The 19,352-nt window shown below is 45.9% G+C and overlaps 1 protein-coding gene across 1 annotated transcript; it reads left to right on the forward strand.

The window, feature by feature from the left end:
- Nucleotides 1-10,579: 10,579 nt before the first annotated feature.
- SLC30A1 (solute carrier family 30 member 1) lies at nt 10,580-19,352 on the forward strand. The gene is made up of 2 exons (XM_009472975.2): nt 10,580-11,404; nt 14,923-19,352. The coding sequence occupies exons 1-2, from the start codon at nt 10,774-10,776 to the stop codon at nt 15,831-15,833; spliced, it is 1,542 nt and encodes a 513-aa protein (XP_009471250.2). The 5' UTR covers nt 10,580-10,773; the 3' UTR covers nt 15,834-19,352.

The following is a 19,352-nucleotide window of genomic DNA, read 5'->3' on the forward strand; positions in this document are numbered from 1 at the left end:
AAACTGATACCCCTAACAGAGGATTAGAGGGAAGGTGACATTTGTAATTGCCAGAATTGTGTGCAAATAGATGCCTGTGTACATTTTATGCTACGGTTGAGGGCATTTGAAATTTCCCAAACTGAGACCATCTTGGAAATGCAACTACTTCCCCTTTTCACTTTAAAAGCAACAGCCCTGAGAATTTTTAAGACAGCTGAAGAACCCACTGATCTCACTGAAACTGTCAGGGGAAGTAGATAGCACCACAGAAATTAGCATGCTAAATGCAGGCCAGTATTTACCTTGGGTATCTGGATATTCTTTTGATGTAAAGGAACATTGTATTCTCCTTAGTGCTTTGCTACAGAAGCATTTCTCCAGCAGTAAAACTGAAAAAGCAGGTTTAATTATTAGCTGCTTTGCCACCTCGGTGGCTTTAGCAGGCTGTGTGCAGACTTTGCAGATCATAGCACTCAGGCACACCCAAAGGCTACGCAGGCAGTCTTGAAAGCAAAAGCTGGAAGCAACCATTCCCCTCTAAAGGCTCCATCTCTCCCAGATAAACAGCTGTACAGGAGTGAGCATGAGAAGTCGGTCACAGCACTGCTGCTCCTGTCAGCTTGCTGCGGGCGGGAGGGTCCGCGAGCACATGTGCTATCCTGGCGGCCCAGAGGGACAGATCCGTGCAGGGTTCCCTTGCTGGGTGGAGCAGATAATACAGAAACATGAAACTGAGCTGCCTCCAAGTTTGGGGTTACACTGGGGCATGTCAGTCAGAGCATATGGTGCTGAGCTTCAAGCTCTGTAGCCGGTTGCGCTCTCCCCGGGGCAGGGAGCATTGAAGGCTGACCGCCTGGCTGGGGCCCAGGACTCAGCACTGCTTGCAGCCCCCTTTGCTGCCTGTGGCCCTGCCTTTTGGGCAACCCCAAGGAGGCTCTTCATAGGCTGAACGTGGTATGGGATCAACATTCACGTTTTTACCTGTGGCTGGATTAGGTGGCGTGCAAACTGTTGGGTTTTGGCTGCCAGAGAGGGATGTCCATGTGCAGGGACCTGTGTTACCATCCCGACCAGCACAAACAGGCTGTGTGACACAGTTACAGGGGGTGAGAGTGAGACTAAGGAGGTCAGGAGGACACTATGTTATGTGGGGCTAGCATGAATCACCTCAATAAAGAGAAGCCTCAGTCCTGCTACATGCCCCGGTGGGAAGCGCTGGGCCATGCAGCACTGCCAGACTGCTCCAGCTGCCCCAACTGCTAGATCAGGCCAGAGTCAATGCCGGGAAAGCATCCCATAAGACCATGGTGAATTATAATGACAGAGATCAAGCAGCTCCTCCTCTCCCTCCCGCAACACTTCCCAGCCTACGCGCTGCCTGTGTGCTGCCATACCGAACATTTCAGGAAGGGCCATGCACGTGCACACCCGATTCCTTCTTCACCCACACTGAGTGTCCTGGAGGACAATCCACTGGTACGGCTGCCTCCCACGGAGGACTGTGTGATCCCAGCCTGTTAAGACTCCTCGGGGAAATGTGAACACACAAAACACTATCATCGGCTGCCTTTCTGTGCACTTATAGGCTGCAGTCAAGTCTCCATGAATCTGAAATATCACGTGGGAAACATTTTTCCCACTTAGGATTAGACATAAAGGTGTTGGCTATCATTATTAACAAGTGCAGAAGCTCTGAAGACCAGCTTGAAAAAGATCTACTAATTCATTGATTTTTAACAGTTAGTGTCTCTATATATGTATTTTGATAGTGCTTATAGTGATTTTATATCACTATAGTGATATAAAATGCACATACCAGTGCATTAACACCACTGGTGTATTGTGATGCCGCTCATCAAATAAGCACATATTTTGCTTACTTACATACTCCCTTTTTTACAAGGAGAATACCTTCCTATAGGGAAATTTCCAAGAAACAGACAGGCTCTGGTTTATCTAATTAGCAAAGGCACAAAGTATGTCTATTATATGCAGCTAACAAAAAACTGGATAAACATATTCCTCGAACTTTAGTTAGCACTGTTCACAATCCTAAGGTTATACACAGTTTTACTGCAGCTTTTTGCACAAGAGCTTGACATATAGCAGGAAAAAGACCTTTATCCCCACTGTGAACTAACCAGATAATATACATTGTTAGTCAATAAGGGAGATGGAGCATGTATTTCACAAACAGATTACTTGGAAACTTGATGGACGAGTCATTCCTGGGACAGCCAGCGTAACTGCTGTATTTAATAGTTGCTTTGTCATCTTAGCAGTGGTAGAAATGAGTTCCCTCCATTGGCTCTGCTGCTACTGTGGTACATCATTTAATCCACCCATGCTGATGTGAACTTCTGTTTTCCCAAACATTAAGACAGAAACATCTGTCTAGATATAAAGCAGGTCAACACAAAGAAAGCTTTCAAGAGGTAATGTTCAGAGTTGCTATTTCGCTATGTGAATAGTCATTCATAATGAACTGTATAGAATTAGCTTCTAAGATTTAGATGAAGGTTTTTTTGAAACCTCATGCCTGAAGTGAGGCTCCTCCATGCTTAATTACCTACATAAATGACCTGCTTTCCAAAAGAAGCCACCACTCCCGTTTGCTTCTGAGAGAACTGTTGGCTGCCCAGGACTGATTAAATCAAAACACCTCCTCTCTGCCTGTGAATTTTAGCTTGGAGACACAGCTTTGAACATCACATTTCTAGTATACTGGTATAAGCATTAGTATTAGCAGGACAGGCCACTGGAGTCTACTCTTCTTTCTGACATTATTCAGTTTGTGGCATTAAAGAACTCAACTCATGCTTTAATGTACGAATAAGAAAAACCCTTGTCTTATAATCGGCAGAACAGACACTTGGGGGCAGGAGTCACCTCATTAGCCATTGGCCTAATCTCTGAGCTGTTTACACCAGGCTTTATAGTCAACGACAGAAACGGGCACTCAAAGGACGGGATTCATCTGATCAAGTACATACTACTGTAGGAGGAGATAAACCACGTTGCAGGCTCTACTGACAAAGCTCATTAGATCTCCGCTGACTCTAAAGGGAGACTCGTGATCTGAAGATGTTTGTGTGTCAGCTACCAATTCCCAGGCATGAATCCCTCCTTTATTGTCCAGTTGAGGCTGTGGTTTCATGATCGGCATCAGCAACTATGGGCTGTTGCCAGTATATGGTCACACACTTTTCCCTGCCCGAATCACATGGTCCTATGTGTCAGCTCTAGCAATCCTGCAGCCCTAGGTAAATAGGATTAACTTGCTGAACTGGCTGAAAACTAACGCTGAAGAAAACGAATTTGGTTTTGGTTGCACTGGCAGGCAGACCTGATGTCCCTCATGGCATCACATGCCCTAATTGCTAGATCTGAGGCCTGGCTGGGGGCAGGAATGTCATTTCTGAAGGGAGAATGCGACCGCCCTTTTTGGCACCAGCTTTTAGTTGGACTGGCTTAAGTTGACCACAAAACAGCCTCCGTGGAAGGCAGTTCTGGAAATGAATAGATTTAGTTACAGAACATAAAGTTAACATGTTTATGCTTACTGTACTGTCTTGGGATATGATTTGGCAAACATCAAATACAATTGATCCTTGAAAAGAAAAGAGGTGATGAGACCTCTGATAGCACAGACCTTCATGTCTCCATCCTTATGTGAAGGCCACGTTTGGTGCCTGGGGAAAGGAGCAGTGTCCAGCAGGTCTCAGAGTCGGGATCACAGCATGTTCCAAATCACAGCATCAGCCCTGGGGAGAGGCGATGTTAAATGATCAGGGCTGAAAAAATGTTACTTCTGCTCTGGGCAAAGATGCTTTTCAAACAGGTCTCAAAATGGTTATCGGCAGAAAACGCTTATAGGGGGTGCAAACTTGCTTTTAGTAGATGGCATTGATTATGTGACATCATTTGCTAGAATGGCTTCTTTCTAAATATCTGCTGCTTAGAAAGGGCAGTCTTTGTCATGAGCTTGGCTAATGGCTGATGAACAGCACCTACAGATCTAAATGGGATCTAATGAAAGCACCTCAAGCAGCAAAATAAATGCTGTTTTTACACCATTTTAACACAGATATACCCATTTGTGTAATAAAGGGAAATTCATCCATCTCAAGCTGATTGATACAATATCTAATACATAAATGGCGAAATGATGAGCATGCTAGAGCTCAGCCACTTGAAGGACTTTACATGAGAAAGACTTTGTGTCATCAAGATAGATAGATGCAATTCTTGCCTGATGTGTGTTGCAGCAGCAAGAGCAGCAGAGACGTGTGGGTGGATGAGGTGTACCTGGGTTGCCTGCTGAGGATGAGCCTGAGGCTGCCCTCCAGATCAGACCTGTCAGAGTGGGAGCCGGTGAACGCGTGTTGCACAGGGGCCCCCGTGCCCGAGCATGCCCCGCTAGTCCTGTGCCGCCAGGCTGTTTGCCGTGCTGCAGGCGGGCCTGCCTTGCAGAGCAGAAACGATAGGATGTGCCATATCCTGTGCTCATGGCTGTTCCAGGAACCACCCTGCACGTTCTGTATATACACAGCCAGCGTGACGGCTTTCATTCCAATTCGCCTGGGGATCTTCCTCCTCTGAGCCAATACTGTTCTTGTACTAAGTTCTCGCATTGCCTAGTTCAGTCCCCAGGACTGAAATCAGATCTTTGCAGTGTGGCCTTGATGTCACTGAGCTCCCAGGAGATACAGAGGGGTACCAGCGGGGCCCCATCTATCAGGGCAAAATGTGCCACCAAAGGGCATTTCTTCTTTGGCAGCATTGCACAGAGGAGTTTTGCAGCCTCACACGACTCAAAGCTGGACTTGTTGAACTAGTTTTGAACTGACTTTTCAAATGCCAGAACATGCATGTTTATGATTTCCCTACAGTGTTAGCTGTTCTTCTAGGCACTTACCTCGAAGGACCTGAGTGACCTTCTTCCAGCAAGAGACCTTTAGAAATCCTACACCAATGAAATCCAGCATCTTACAGTGACAGTGGAAATCCCTGCCCCCGAATAACCAACTTTGACGCCAAAAAATATTTTAAGTTCTCTGACAGGGCCTGATATTGTAGGTAGGTGGAGCAGGCACCGCAGCGATTAGCCTACATCTCTCCCAGTGTCTGTCCTCAGCAAGTACCCATTGATTCATTGATACTCACTGCCACGGGTCCAAGAGGATTGGCTTAGATTGGAGCTCGTGATCTCATGTTCTTTCTAAAGATAATAAAAGGCAGTGCTTAACAACATGATTTATTAAAAATGCCATATGAAGGATAATTTATTTCAGTAATAATTAAAAATGTTACCAACCAATCCACTGCAAAGACATTTGTTCATTCCATGAACTCCATATTTACAGAATTTTCCCATCCCTGTTGAATCATTGTACTATTTTTCCACCAGAGAGCTGCACTGTGTGCAAAAGTGAATAACACCACACTTTTTTCTGACTTTTTTCCTTTAATGATTAATATGGTGGTGATTTTTCCAGTAGGATCCACTTGAGCATTGGATGAATAAGGTACTAGCTCTAACTAATACCTTATTAGTATTAACTTCACAGCTGATTAGAGCAACTATTTTGCCTGCTTACTTGTGAATTTTAAGAAAATACTAGTTGCACCATAAGCAGACAAAGTGGTGACCGAAGCAGCCAGGAAATGCTCTTAAGTCCACCAAAAAAAAATGTGTGTTCATTAAAAACAGTTATAGATTGGCTGTGCAGTTAATTGTGCCAGAAGTTATGAAGCAGTTGCAGGCTGCCAAACGCCATTGGATCAAATGAATGGTTGATAGTAAGAAAGCAAAATAACTAACCTAGAAAGAAGAGATCAAAACTGGACATAAGAAAGGCATACTTTTAAAACAGTCATTTCTTTATGGGGGAGAAAAGATTTTGGAAAGGAAAGTACTGTTTTTTTTAATCTGCTTTGCAAGGTTCAGAAGAAGTATAGTGGATGATATACTGACCCCCTCAACTTGTCTGGAGTTCTGCCACTGACTCCCAAAGAGCCCAGATTTCACAGACACAGTAACCAGGTAGCAGAAAAAAATCTCTTTATAGAGCAAGATATTCTTCATTTCCTATCTTAATGCCAATTACAGCTACAGTCTTTCTCCACAGGTCACAGGCAAAAGCATGTAAGCACACGCTTAACTCGCCTCTGTTCAAAGGCGGCCTTTTAATTAACTGCAAACACATGTTTAAGTCCTTTCCTTGATAAAGCTGCTTTCCTGAATCAGGATATAACAGTGAATTTGACGTAGAGCTATGTGAACAGTAACACTCACTTTTCATTTGTATTGTTTTTCATTACAAGGAACAAACTTGTTTATGTAGGTAGCTGGACAGTGAACGCTTCTGTTCGTTTTGGTGTTGCTGACTGGATCTAATTCTAAGAAACCTTGTAAGGACAGCTAACAGAGAGAGACATTGCCTGCAAGAAACGCAGCCTAAAATGAACACTGACAGCCTTGAAGTGGAACAGACAGATGGAGTCATGTTTGCCAGAGTCCCACAAGCCTTTATTAAAAGCAGACAGGTCTGATGACTGCACAAAAAGGGAACAAGTTAGGTGTTAAAAGCAGGCGGTGTGCTCTGTAATATGGGACTGCATTAGCTGTTTATAGACAGGGTTTCACCTTTTCCAAGTGGAAAGGCACAGAGTGATGAAGAGCCCTCCACGGCTGAGCTCTCACCACTTGCAAACTTGTGCAGAAATGCAAAGGAAAAAGCAGTGACTTTATTTACTCAGCAAACATGCTGAGTAATAGTGAATCTCCCAACCAAAGTCCTATTCTTCCCACAGTGCTCAGCTGACTTAAGAGAGCTCAGCAGCACTCAGCGCAAAACATTTTACCTCAGAACAGGCGACAAGCAGCAGCTTTCTGTTTAGCCTTTCCCTAGCTTGTCACCCAGTTCTGGGGTGGTATGAAGCTGCATACCAGAGATTCAGAGTTACGTCTCCCCTCAGAACATGGAGCATTTACAGTAAGTAAACAGATTTGGAGACAGGTCCTTCCACATGTGCGGCCCGGAAGCTGAGCCGAGAAAGAATTGGGTGAGTCATGAACAATGCCTGGAAGCCTAAAAAAAAAAACCCAACAAAAACCCCAGAGTTCTCCCTACTTTGAAGACATAGTATTCTCCTCAAAAGCATACGCAGGAACAAAATGTTCTCCTGTAACACATCAGTTATGGCCTCATTAAGTACCTTTATCAGCCACCTTCCCATTAATCTTAAAATTTATAATGTTGCCAGATGAACAGACCTAAATTTAGGAACTATCCCTGTTCCTCTTGGATGCCGATGTATGCTAATACAATAGAAAAGCCTGGGAACAGCAGTGTTGAGCACACTGGTTTATGAGAAAGAGTCTGGGGAAGAGGTAGCAACGTGAACTCTTGTGTGGTCCAGCTGCTGGTCTATGCCTGACACGTCTGGCAGCGGGACTAGGCTGCCACAGGGGATTGTTCATCCAAGTCCCTGTATTTGAAGCCAATGAAGACAATGGTGGCTGCTGGATGCTGTAGGACAGAACTATATGCCCAGCCCTATTCACTGGGGAGCAGCAGAAGGCCTGAGGAGCCATTATTACTTCCCGCCTGGGAAGAAACCATGGCCTCCCACTCCCCTGAGGTACATGGTCCGTGGCTTTTGGCCCCAAGGGGAATTCGGTATTCAGCCTCATGTAGTAGGAAGAAAAGCTATCCCTGGACAAGGGCAGGGTCAAGAACATGCCATCCTGTAAGGCGGAGACAGCAGCAAACTGATCAGTTGTATGGTACCTGTGAGCAGATTAGGAGGTCTCATGGTGAAGAAATGTTAAAAGGATCACAAATTGATCTAGACATTGTTTCCATATCAAGAAAGAAGCCAAAAAGCCATAACTCCCCTCCTATAAGTCAGTCAAAGCTCTTGACACAGTTTATGTTCAATGCCGATTAAGTTCTATTCGTAAGGGTGGCACTGATATTGATATCCTGTTTATTTCACTCAGGAGGGGACTGAGTACTTTTAATCAAGAAAACTGTGACATCATGGGGGCAACCAACTAACACTCAGTTTCAGTAATTCCTGCAGTCCAGCCAATGAGAGACATTAAACTCCCTTCCTTCCTAGCTAAATTCCATTGGATTAACACCAATCCCTGTAAAATGATAACCTGTCCCACCTGCAAGACTTAAAAAAGGTTTGAGCTGTACCAGTTTCTTTGACCCATATATCCTAAATTTGGGTAATTCTTCCTTATTAACTAATGGTCTTGTGTGGGGGTAAGGGGGAGAGGACATGGGCATGTTCCGTTTCAGTATAATCGCTGGTCAGCTTCCTAACTATTTACTACATCTTATTAAATGATATTACGGCATATGGGAAGCCAAGTAGATGAGGAGAATGTTATAGCAATCTAATTACTGGCTCTCTTACAGTACTCTTTATGATGGTCATTAAAGCATTCCATATGGGTTCCTGCCGCTAAACTAAAAACATAGCAGACCTAGATTTTGACATACGAACATCTCACGGAAAACAGGGTTCAGGGTCACAGGTCAGTTGCAGCAGTGCCTGTGGTGCCCAAGCCGTGTCTATAATGTAACGAGCATAACACTACAGCATAAACGAAGAAGAGGAGATGGCATGCACAGGTTAGAGCAACATGGCAGACAGATGTGGACTCGCTGGGACTCTGCTGAGCTTAGGGGAAGCCTGTCCTGAACTACCGGTCTCAGTTATGCTTATTGATAACTCTTCTTGTGGAAGCGTGAACACCTTCTGCCATTTTACTAATGACATGAGACTAGCTGTCCAACTCCAGCTGTCAGGAACCCCGAATCATGATCCCTTTGGAATCTCCAAGTATAGCAACAGCCTTTTACGTTCTTGCTACATCTTCCTTTTCAGGGCACCACTTTTCTTACTGCCTCTATATCTTCATACACGCAGCTACACCTCTAAAGCTACAAATAGCTATGGCTATTTGTTTCCTCTCTCTCAATTTTCCACTCAGAATATTCTTGGACGCTCACTCTCTCACTGCCATGTTCCCTGGAACACAGCAGGCAAAGTAAGAGGCCAACTCTGCCTTTTTGAAATTTTGGGGGGGGGGGGGGGGGGGGGTTGGTGATTTTTCTATGTCTCACAATATTTACTTTCCCTTTTCTTTCCTTTTTTAACTATAAGAAGTTTTATAAAACTAATTGCATCTAGGGAATGATTTTTTAGCATTTATATATTTTTGTGATATTACAGCTTTTCAAAACTTCCTCAAACAAAATTACTTTCTTCGTCTCTCCAAATTTTTAAACCGTGAATGACTGCTCATCAGTTGTTATTGCCTCATCATTTATCCTACCACCCTCTGTGGCACAAGCGGGAGAACAATTAAATAGACATCCCCCTGCAAAAAGGCCAAGCCTCAAACAAAACGAGGAGCTAGAAAGGCAGTAAGAAATAGCTGTTGGGATGTGTTGCGGCGTGTGTGGTAGCTGGAAAAGGGCCCGTTGATTTGACAGCTGGGGACGGGAGCCCAGTGCGTGCAGCTTGCGGGCTGGTGGCTGGTTCCTTCCCACTCTCCAAGCAGGCAGGGGCGGAGGGGCCGTGGCTGGGCAAGGCCGTTCCTGACGCTTCGGGAGCTGCAAGCCGGCGGGGCTCCTGCTCGTGTCTGCAGCCCAAGAGGCACCCAACACCCTCCAGTAACAGCCAGGGCTTCAGCACGGACAGAGGCGGGGGGGCGGACGGCCTGGGCCTGGGGAAGGCTGCCCGGGGGCGAGGGGCCGGCGGCCAGGCCCCGGCCGCGGGCCCTCCTCGGGCACCTTCCCGACACCCGGGTTTCGCGCTGCCGGCGCGGGCTTTCCCCCCCACGCCCACCCGGCGCCCCGCGGCTGCCGGCGGCGCAGACCCCCCGCGGCGAGCTCGCCGGCGCTAGCCGACTCCCGGAGCTCACCTCCTGCCGCGCCGGCCGGCCGGGGGTGGCTGCACGGGCCCCCGCCGCTCCCGCCCCGGCCGCTGACGGCAGGGCCCTGCGCCGCGACCGGCGGCCGCCAGCCGGCCCCGGGCCCGGGCCCCTCAGAAGGCGGCCGGTGCTGACCCTAACGGCCCCTGCGTGACGTCACAAAGCCCCCCCCAACCCCGCGCGACCCCCCAGCGCGGAGCGGGCCCTCCCCCCGCCCCGGCCCGGCCCGGCCCGGCCCGCAGAGGGAGCCCCGCCCCCGAGCGGGCGCCGGGCCGGGGCCGTGTGAAGCGCACCTTTTGCACGAGTCCCGCTCGCCGCGGGGCGGGGCTTGCGGGGCGGCGGGCGGGGGAGGTGGGGGGAAGCCGACAGGCTCAGCCAATCGGAGCCGCCGCTCCCGGAACGTCAGCCGCGGCCCCGCCCCCCTCCTCCGGCCCGGCCCGGCGGGGCGGGGCGGCAGCGGCCAAGGGGCGGCACTAGGGGGGCGGGGCCGCCTGTCGCGAGGGCGCGCGGGCCAATGGCGAGGGAGGCGGGGGGCGGGGGCGGGCGGGCGCCGGCGGGCGGAGGGGCGGCGGCCAATGGGGCGCGGGCGGGGGGGCGTGGCCGTGCCGGCTCGGGTTCCGTGTGGAAAGAGTGAGGGGGCTCGGGTGCAAAGTTTGCTCGCCCAGCGCCTGCCGAGGGAGCGGTGGTGGCCGGGCCGCCGGCGGCGGGGAAGGGGCCGCGCTCGCCCTCAGGACTCCGCCGCGCCCGCGGGCCGCTCGCTGCGCCGACCGCCGGCCGCTCCTCTCACGCCTCCGCCGGGCCGGGCCGGCAGCCGCCGCTGCCCCGGCGCGATGTGCGGGGGGATGGCGGCGAAGGGGCCGGGCGGGCCGCGGTGGTGGCAGAACCGGCGGGCGCGGCTGCTGTGCATGCTGGCGCTCACCTTCCTCTTCTTCGTGGTGGAGGTGGTGGTGAGCCGGGTCACGTCGTCGCTGGCCATGCTCTCCGACTCCTTCCACATGCTCTCCGATGTCATGGCCCTGGTCGTGGCGCTGGTGGCCGTGCGCTTCGCCCAGCGCACCCGGGCCACCAAGAAGAACACCTTCGGGTGGGTGCGGGCCGAGGTGATGGGCGCCCTCGTCAATGCCGTCTTCCTCACCGCCCTCTGCTTCACCATCCTGCTGGAGGCCATCGAGCGCTTCACCGAACCCCACGAGATCCAGCAGCCACTGGTGGTCATCGGCGTGGGGGTGGCGGGACTCATCATCAACCTGCTGGGGCTCTGCCTCTTCAACCACCACGGTGTCGGGGGCCACGGCCATTCCCATGGCCACGGGCACTCGCACAGCGGCAGGCAGCACCCCCGCAGCGGCCCCAAGACCGAGCAGCCACCGGGGGACGGGGAGGCTGCGCTGCACCGGGAGGAGACCAGCACCTTGGTGGAGAACTGCAGCAGCTCCAACGGAGTCAGCCAGGAGAAGCTAGGTAAGCCCTGCAGCGCCTCTGTCCCGTGCCAGGAAAGCCGGAGAGGTCCCTTCCCTGAGTGGGACGGTGGGCATCCTGGTCCTGCCTGGTGCGGGCTTCGTGGGGACCACCCGTCCTTCCTCCCGGGGAAGAGGCAAGAAATGTTCTTAGCGGTGCTCTCGGGCACACGGCTGTTGCACCTCTACCTCACACCTTTCCTTCAAGTGCTAAAAGGAGCGCCCCGAGTTGTGCATTTGTCTTGCAGACAGGTCAGAGCATGAAAGAGTCTTAGGGTAAAGCAGTTTGCCTTGGAAAAAGTTGGTGCTGGTAGAGAAAGCACATGACAAGTGTTTTTTGCCTAGCGACACAAGCTGTCACAAGACGTGGCCCTAATGCCATCTGAACTGGCTGCACATCACATAGAGCGCAGCTCAACACCTTGGTCCTGACAGCTGGATCTCTCCATTGGGTCGGTTATCAACTACGCGAGAAGCTAATCTCAATCTGAACGTAACATGCTAAAGTATATTCCGTTGCAATAATGTTGTACTCCTCCATGACATACGTATTAATAGGAAGAAATCGTGGAAGTTACCAATCAGAACTGTGGAAGTCATGCAATAGACACTGAATGTGGAGCTCCCTGGTTTCAGAGTACACGTGTGGTTTCTTTGAATTAGTTTTCTTTACCTTTCTAAAGCATGCACCTTCGCACTCACTTGCACATAGAGATAAAATTAAAATCTTCCCTTCCCAATTGTGATCAAAGCGTCTGTTTTGTGGGAGGGAATTTCTTGGGTTTTTTTTAATGGATCCAGAAACCTGGGTAGTTTATTTTGAAGTCACTTGGTCGAAGCCAAGTACTTCGTGCTAGCAGAGTGAAAGGTGCATAATTGCCACTTCTCTACTTTAATCATATGGCATCCCTGTTACCAGGAGGAAGGGGTTTCATTCTTCAGAACCCATGTCTCTCCTTTTTTCACCCGTGTCACCTCCTATTTTCAGAGTGACATCAGGAGATTGCTGTTTTAGCTTAAACGGACCTTTAATTGAGCAGAGTGAACTTTGCTACAGTTTCGTTTTTTCTGTGGTCAGATGTTTCAATATGCATTTGAGAAACTTAAGCGCTCTCTCTCTCTCTTTTTCTATAGTGCTTTGACTCCATGTTGGTTTTGAAAAGACAGGTTTTGCAAGAGGGTAGGAAAGTTCCTGTGAATATATTACACCGTTTTCTTGACCACATAATAAGCTCTTAATGTTGGTTTAGTTCCAACAAAGGTATCCTAATAATTAGTTTCAAACAATGTAAAATTCCCTTAACTGTTAATCTAATAGATATCTTGGCTTGTGAATTGTTATTGCATGGTGAAACTTAAGTTGTGCTTTTAGCCAAGTTTTGGACTAGTTCTAGACTAAAAGATTAATTTATAGCATGGATTAAAGTGTATACTGTTTTGAGCTACCTTGTCTGGAATTTCTCATGGGTGTCCTTCTGGCAATAACAAATAATTTGTTGTGGGTATTTAGGTGGTAATGGGGCATAATTTTGGTCACAGTGAAACTTTGAAATAAGTTTGTGTTTCCTTCTATGCCCTGTCATGATTATGTAATGGATGGAGTTATTCATCGTTTACCCATGGAAATGTTACAGGTAAAGGTGCTCAGAGACTTGTGAGAAGCTGTAAGATGTGTAGGTGAAGACTAGAGAGATGACCGAGAGTGGTACTGTGCCTTCATTGGAAATTACCAAGAGGGGTAGACCCTGGTTTCCTAAGGTGGAAGTGGAAAGCTAGTGATAGCCTTAGGGGCTAGTCCTGCACAGGTATCATTGTGCATATGCTTTATGTGAAGTAATCAGTTTATAGCTAGATTTAAATGAGCATATTTCAAATGGACATGTTTTAACCATTTGCCATCAAAAAAATCTCAAGAGCTTTCTGGCACCGTGTTTCCTGTTGTCCATCCGTATAGATAGGTCTACTGACTTTTCAAATCTCCTTTGCTCCAAGTACTTGGTACGCAGCAGAGCGTTCCTCTTTCTTTGCTCTCATCATGGATCCTGAGGTCTGAACTCTGTAACCCGAGGTATTTTCCTCTAATCTTTTGATTTCTCTGGAAAGTTACAGCTCCCATATTCCATAACTCCTAGAAGTTGTGTGGAAAATGTGGAGCTTTAGGACAGAAGTGTGATGCACGAGGTTATGAGCCTGGGGTTTGCAACTGACCCACTCAGCCACCTTCCTAGGAGCCCACCCCTTCTTCAGAGAGGAAAGAACATGTAGACACTTGATGATTACAGAATCGAAGTCATGAGGGTAGAGTGGCAGAAGGTGCGGGTCATACTAACATGTTAATGTTTACAAAGCTTTGAACTCAATAACCACGGAAGCAGTAAGAGCTCCTTGTTTCAGTTTATTGGGCCAGTGGCTAGTGCCCGTTAAATTTCTTTAACACTGGAAGTTTTCTGTCTAAAGAAGAACTCTTGAAGAAAAGTAGGAGGTTAATCATGTAAAATACTTTCAATTTTGAACATTGGAAGATGTTTTTCTTTCAAAAAACATTCTTCTTTGTAATGATGTGTGCATTTACTCCTATATAGCTAGTTAGGTGTGATGGAGTGGTAACATTGCAGACAGTGTTGACAAAGGAGTGCACTAAAATGTTAATTTATGCATTGCACGGTCCGTGACATATAGCTTTGGGCATCAACAGCTATATGTCACTCAACAGCTGTATGTCACTTAAAAAAAAAAAAGTACTAAAAATACATTTTTTTATGTATTCTGAAATATAAATAACACCAGTTCATAGCCTCTGAGAGCTTCAGTGATAACTTACACTGTCCTGTAGTCAATACTGCTGATAAATTCTGCATTTTACACCTAAAAGCTCAGCTCATTGTATCTCACAGTTCTGCTGGCTCCATGCGCCATCTCAGAAAAACTTCCTTTTCCTTGAATTCAGAAGTCTTTTGGAAATGAACAACTAAACCCGAGAAGAAGTTACTATAAAGCAGTATCCATGCAGCTTTTGAGCTTCTGGCCTCATAAATTTTAATGTAGCAATGTGGTCCTATGCTTTAAGAGAGATTTTAGCAATGTGATTAGCCTTCTGGCTTTTCAAAAGAGGGAACAAATCTAAGTTACCTAGCTACTGAACCAGCGTTTTTATATATGCTCTGTAATTCTGCATTTTGTTTAAGAAATGAACAGTGAGTTGTCATGGTTAAAGAGCTGAAAAACGTGGAAACAGTTTTTCAGTTGAATAAATTAAAATGTGGTCATCTTCATACTTTTCCACTCTACCTCTTTAAGGTCTATGTAGAAACAATTGCCTTCTGGATTATTCAGATCACTTATTGGGACAACTGAATATTTCTCAGCCAGAGAAAATGTTGCTAAGTGTTATGGGTGGAGTCGCTTGCTTTTCAGTTTCGTACTCAATGTGGCAAGCTTAATGTCGGTTATTATTTTATATGGAATTATAGTAATGTGTAGTATTATAGCATATGCCTAATCATTTTACTGTTTTCTTGACAGGTGATATGAAAGATGACATGACTGACCTACAAGTGAATGGGAACGCTGGTCATTATCCTCTGGATGTAGAAGAGGTCGAAGAAGACTCTAGTGCGCAGCTTAACATGCGTGGAGTTTTTCTGCACGTTTTTGGAGATGCCTTAGGTTCAGTAATTGTGGTAGTGAATGCCTTGCTCTTTTATGGGTTGTGGAACCCGTGCCCCAAAGATGGGCCCTGCTTTAATCCATGTGTCAGTAATCACTGCATGGAAAATGCTACTTTATCCCAAACACTTGGCAGAGCAAACAAGTCTGAGCAAGAGAGCATTACGGTGGCTGGTCCATGCTGGTTGCTATATTTAGATCCCGTCCTTTGTTTGATCATGGTTTGTATACTCCTTTACACAACTTACCCATTACTTAGGGAGTCGGCCCTTATACTTCTGCAGACTGTTCCCAAACAAATAGATGTTCATTCTTTGAACTCAAAATTACGTACCCTTGAAGGAGTTGAAGCTGTCCATGAGTTACACATTTGGCAGCTAGCAGGCAGTAGGATCATTGGCACTGCTCACATAAAGTGTCCTGACCCTTCCACATACATGATGGTGGCAAAGCGCATAAAAGAGATCTTTCATGACGAAGGGATTCATGCAACTACCATTCAGCCTGAGTTTGCCAGCGTTGGCTCTGAATCGGGGAGAGGGAAATGTGAGTTTCCTTGCAGGACTCAGTGTGCTTTGAAGCAGTGTTGCGGAACAGGAGAAGATAGTACTGCAAAGAAGACAGAAAAATCTTCCTCACTTAGTATTTCTTGTTCAGAAGTTGTCATTGAATTTCCAAAAACTAGGAGGACTAAGTCGGAGAGCATCCCTTCAGTTAAGCTAGAGGCAAACACCGAGCAAAACGAGCAGTTTGAATCATCTTTGTAACTCCCTGAATGGTGCTACCTGAGTTTTGGTGACTTTGACAACAGCTATATTGCAAGAGGAAGAGACAGACATTTGAGATGCAATTTTGCCAAGTAGTGTAATTGCTGAAGTCCTTGTTCTTGTCATATTGCTAAATCTAGAATGCTTGTTTTAAAGAACATAATGTCACTGTCATGATACAATGTGTTTGTGTTGACTTTGTACTGAGACAGAGAGAAAGTGCACCAATCCTGTAACAACTTCAGAAAACCAGTTTCAGCATTTCAGCAGAGACATTTTTTGCTGTGCTTCAAATTAAAATATTTTTTCCAGTGAAAAGGTATTTGAGGGATAAGCATGTAGGAACTCAATTTGTGTTACAGATTTCTTGGACCTACTCTTTCCTTTAATATTTGATTTGTAGATATTTTTAATATATTGTTTATTTAGAAGCCCTAAGGAAACCAAAGTTCATAGAACATTTTTAAAGATATAACTACTTAAAACTGGAAACCACTTTGCAGTTTCACGTATTTTTCTTAAACCTATATAATAATAAATGTGAAGGCTTTTCTAAAGAATTTATCGTATAGCATATTTTAAAGAGAACATCATGTGATTGTTAGCAACTGTCCCCACTTTTTCTGGTAAGGTAGCTAGGCAATTAAAATCAACTGCTTGTGAAAATATCAGATGTAAAAGGGTTTTTTTCTATCAGAATGGAAGTTCAAGCTACTGTATACTGCTCTGTGATCAGAACATGAGACTGACCGATAAAGTAACACATACTTTCGTATTTTATGGATTTTCTGGTGGTTTTGCTTATTTCCAAGTTGTGTCTGGTCATAAAAGTCTTCAAAGCTTAAAGAATCCTTGACTCACAGTGCTATGAATGAAGAGCTGGAGCTTCGTTTTTAACTGAGTCTCAGTTTACTAAGATAGAAGAATTAGCTAATGTCCATAAGTGCTCTGTTGGGGAAAGTCTGCCGAGCGCAGACAGTATAATTCATGCTTTTAAGCATAGACAGTAGCCTCCATAGCAAGTAATTCAGTGGTACATTTTGCTTGTAGTTGAGTGTGTCTGTAAGCACTTGCAGTGACTGCCATCCTGGTCCCCGCAGTGTCCTCAGGAGCCTTTCCCTGACTTCTGAGGAAGTGGGGCAGGGAGTAGGATTTCATTCACTGTATTTCACACTTGGAGATGTTTATTTGTCACATAATTTCACTTACTAAGTATCCGAATCTATGGTTTAAAATGTTAACTCAGTTGACAACTGGCTCCAAAGAAGCTGTTACAGTATGCTGCCACCTTACACCTTAACAAAGGAGAAACTGGTCTATGGACTCTGAATTTGACAGAGACTAGATGAGAGTTGAAGATAAAACATACAAGAAATCTAGTCTAAAACCCTGACCCTTTTGATCCACCCTCAAGTTATGTATGGGAAATAATGTCTTGTGATTTAATTGACTGCTCCTATGCTCAAAACTGGAAAACAACTCAGATCTTCCATTGTTTGCTCTATGACTCTGGACACGGTAAACACTCTGCCTCAGTTTCCCTGTCTTAAAATGGGGATAATACCTACCTCACAGGGGTGTTGTGAGGCTTAACTCTTGTGTGAAGAGCTCCGAGATCTGTTACTGGAGGGCACTGGAAGGAGTATAAGATAACAAATTACACGGTATTTACTCCGTCTACAAATGTATTGTGATACCTAGGCACAACAGAGGGAACTGAGGGTAGTTTTGGCCTTATGAAATTCTTTGATGCTGTGGTTTTCAGGTTTTTAACAGTATTTAAATGTAGATTTTTTTTTAAAAAGAATGTTTTGTTAGTGAAGGGAATGTAGCTTTGCCTCCGGATACAGAACACCTCGCTAGTTTGCATTTCTAATGTGTCTCGTATGATAATTGCTTCTAAGTAGTTCAAAATAGTCTGCTGCTCGTCGGACCTGGCTTGGCCCAGGTCGTGTCAGTGGTCTTACCCCGCTTCTCAGCAGGGCATTGCAGTCAACTCTCGATTATCCATGGGTGGATTACCAGTGTTGTGTATTAACTGTGCAGTCTACAGGGCCAGGCTAGCTCTGAATTGTATGCCACTGCGTTGGCGAAATGCTGTGTGCCAAAGCATTGGAAAAGTAAAGGAGCTCAGTCCAGTTTCGCACAAGCCCGCTCTCACAGGTTTTGTTAGCTTGGGTGCAGCACAGCACCGTGCAGTTATTTTGCTTCTTGGCTGCTCAGATGCATCCACAGAAGGCTGCGGTGTGTGGATGGGTCGGTTCAGCTTTGCGCTCGCTTGGGGATGTTGGTGCTTCACAGCCATCAGCATCGCTCACCTTTTTCTGTGTTTATGCTTGTTGTATAGTCTTATTAACTAACTTAAATATGTTAATATAGTATTTATGTATGGTTTTGTTTTGTCTGAATTATCTTAACTCTTTCTCCTGTTACCTGTATATGATCTAGAGTTGACTGTTAAATGAGATCTTGTATGAGACTACATTTGCAAAATATGCTACCACTGCTAGTATACTACAAAGTATTAACCAAGTAAATTTTGAAATGAACAAAGTACTATTTTTTTTGGAAATGTGTATCCTTGCTTTTTATGGTGAACTTTCACTAATTATTTTACTTGCTAGTTTAAAATTGGTCTCAGTCATTAGTATGAATTATTGAGGTCCTGCTGTATATCTGTATATCACTAATGCGCCATAGAACTACTGTTCTTTAGATTATTTAAAAAAAAAACACAACAAAACAAGACAAACCATAGTAGCACTGAGAAGCCTGACTTACTTCTCTGCTGTTGCTCTTCTAAAAAGAGAGCAACTGTTAAGTTTTGACAGTTACCACCGTTGGTTAACAGTCTCAGTCAATGCATCTGAATAGATGGAGTTGTAGTCACTAATTCCATGGTAACTATTTAATCTTTTTTTTTTTTTTTGTGCCAGAAGTCATATTTTTCTATTTCTGTGTCCATTGCAGGCAATGGCTAGCTTAAAAGACAAAAAGCTCTCCCCCACGTTATTTTTATTGTCAGGACAGGATGCAGACGTGACGATGATGATGATGATGGGGGCAGAAGGGGGAGTTGCGTGGCCTCTCTGTCATGTGCCGTGTCGCATGTGCAGCACCAGCTGGTATTCATGGGGCCCTTTAGTCTCTTTAGCCCTCGATGGTAAATTCCCTGAAAGCATGCAGTCAGGTCAAGGTGGTGGCTGTACAGCAGCAGGAATGCAATTTTTGTGTTTGTTCTGGCTGTATGAGACCCGACTGTAGCCTGCTAGCTTGCGATATACCTTGATTTTTCTTAACCTGATCTGTCTGTGGTTCTACAGACTTGATTTGTTCTGAAGATCACAGTTCCAGAATACGGGGAGCATTTGAAAACACTGCGCAGTCTCTTTTTTTTTTTTTTTCCACAAAGCATGAAACTAGTGAATCTCATGTAAGTGAACACTGCAGTGGTGGGGAGCTAATTGTATTGTGTATCACATTCCTGAATTTTTAAAATAAAAAAATATGGAACACTGA

The sequence above is a fragment of the Nipponia nippon genome, unplaced genomic scaffold (assembly GCF_047370975.1).
Source record: "Nipponia nippon isolate SJK-2023a ecotype South Korea unplaced genomic scaffold, ASM4737097v1 scaffold_4, whole genome shotgun sequence".
Taxonomy (NCBI): Eukaryota; Metazoa; Chordata; class Aves; order Pelecaniformes; family Threskiornithidae; genus Nipponia; species Nipponia nippon.

Bases quoted from the DNA above. Each gene is read 5' to 3' on its own strand.
- SLC30A1 (XM_009472975.2), top strand. From the start codon at position 10,774: ATGTGCGGGGGGATGGCGGCGAAGGGGCCGGGCGGGCCGCGGTGGTGG. The intron at 11,405-14,922 runs GTAAGCCCTGCA...TTTTCTTGACAG, and splicing joins AGTCAGCCAGGAGAAGCTAG to GTGATATGAAAGATGACATG.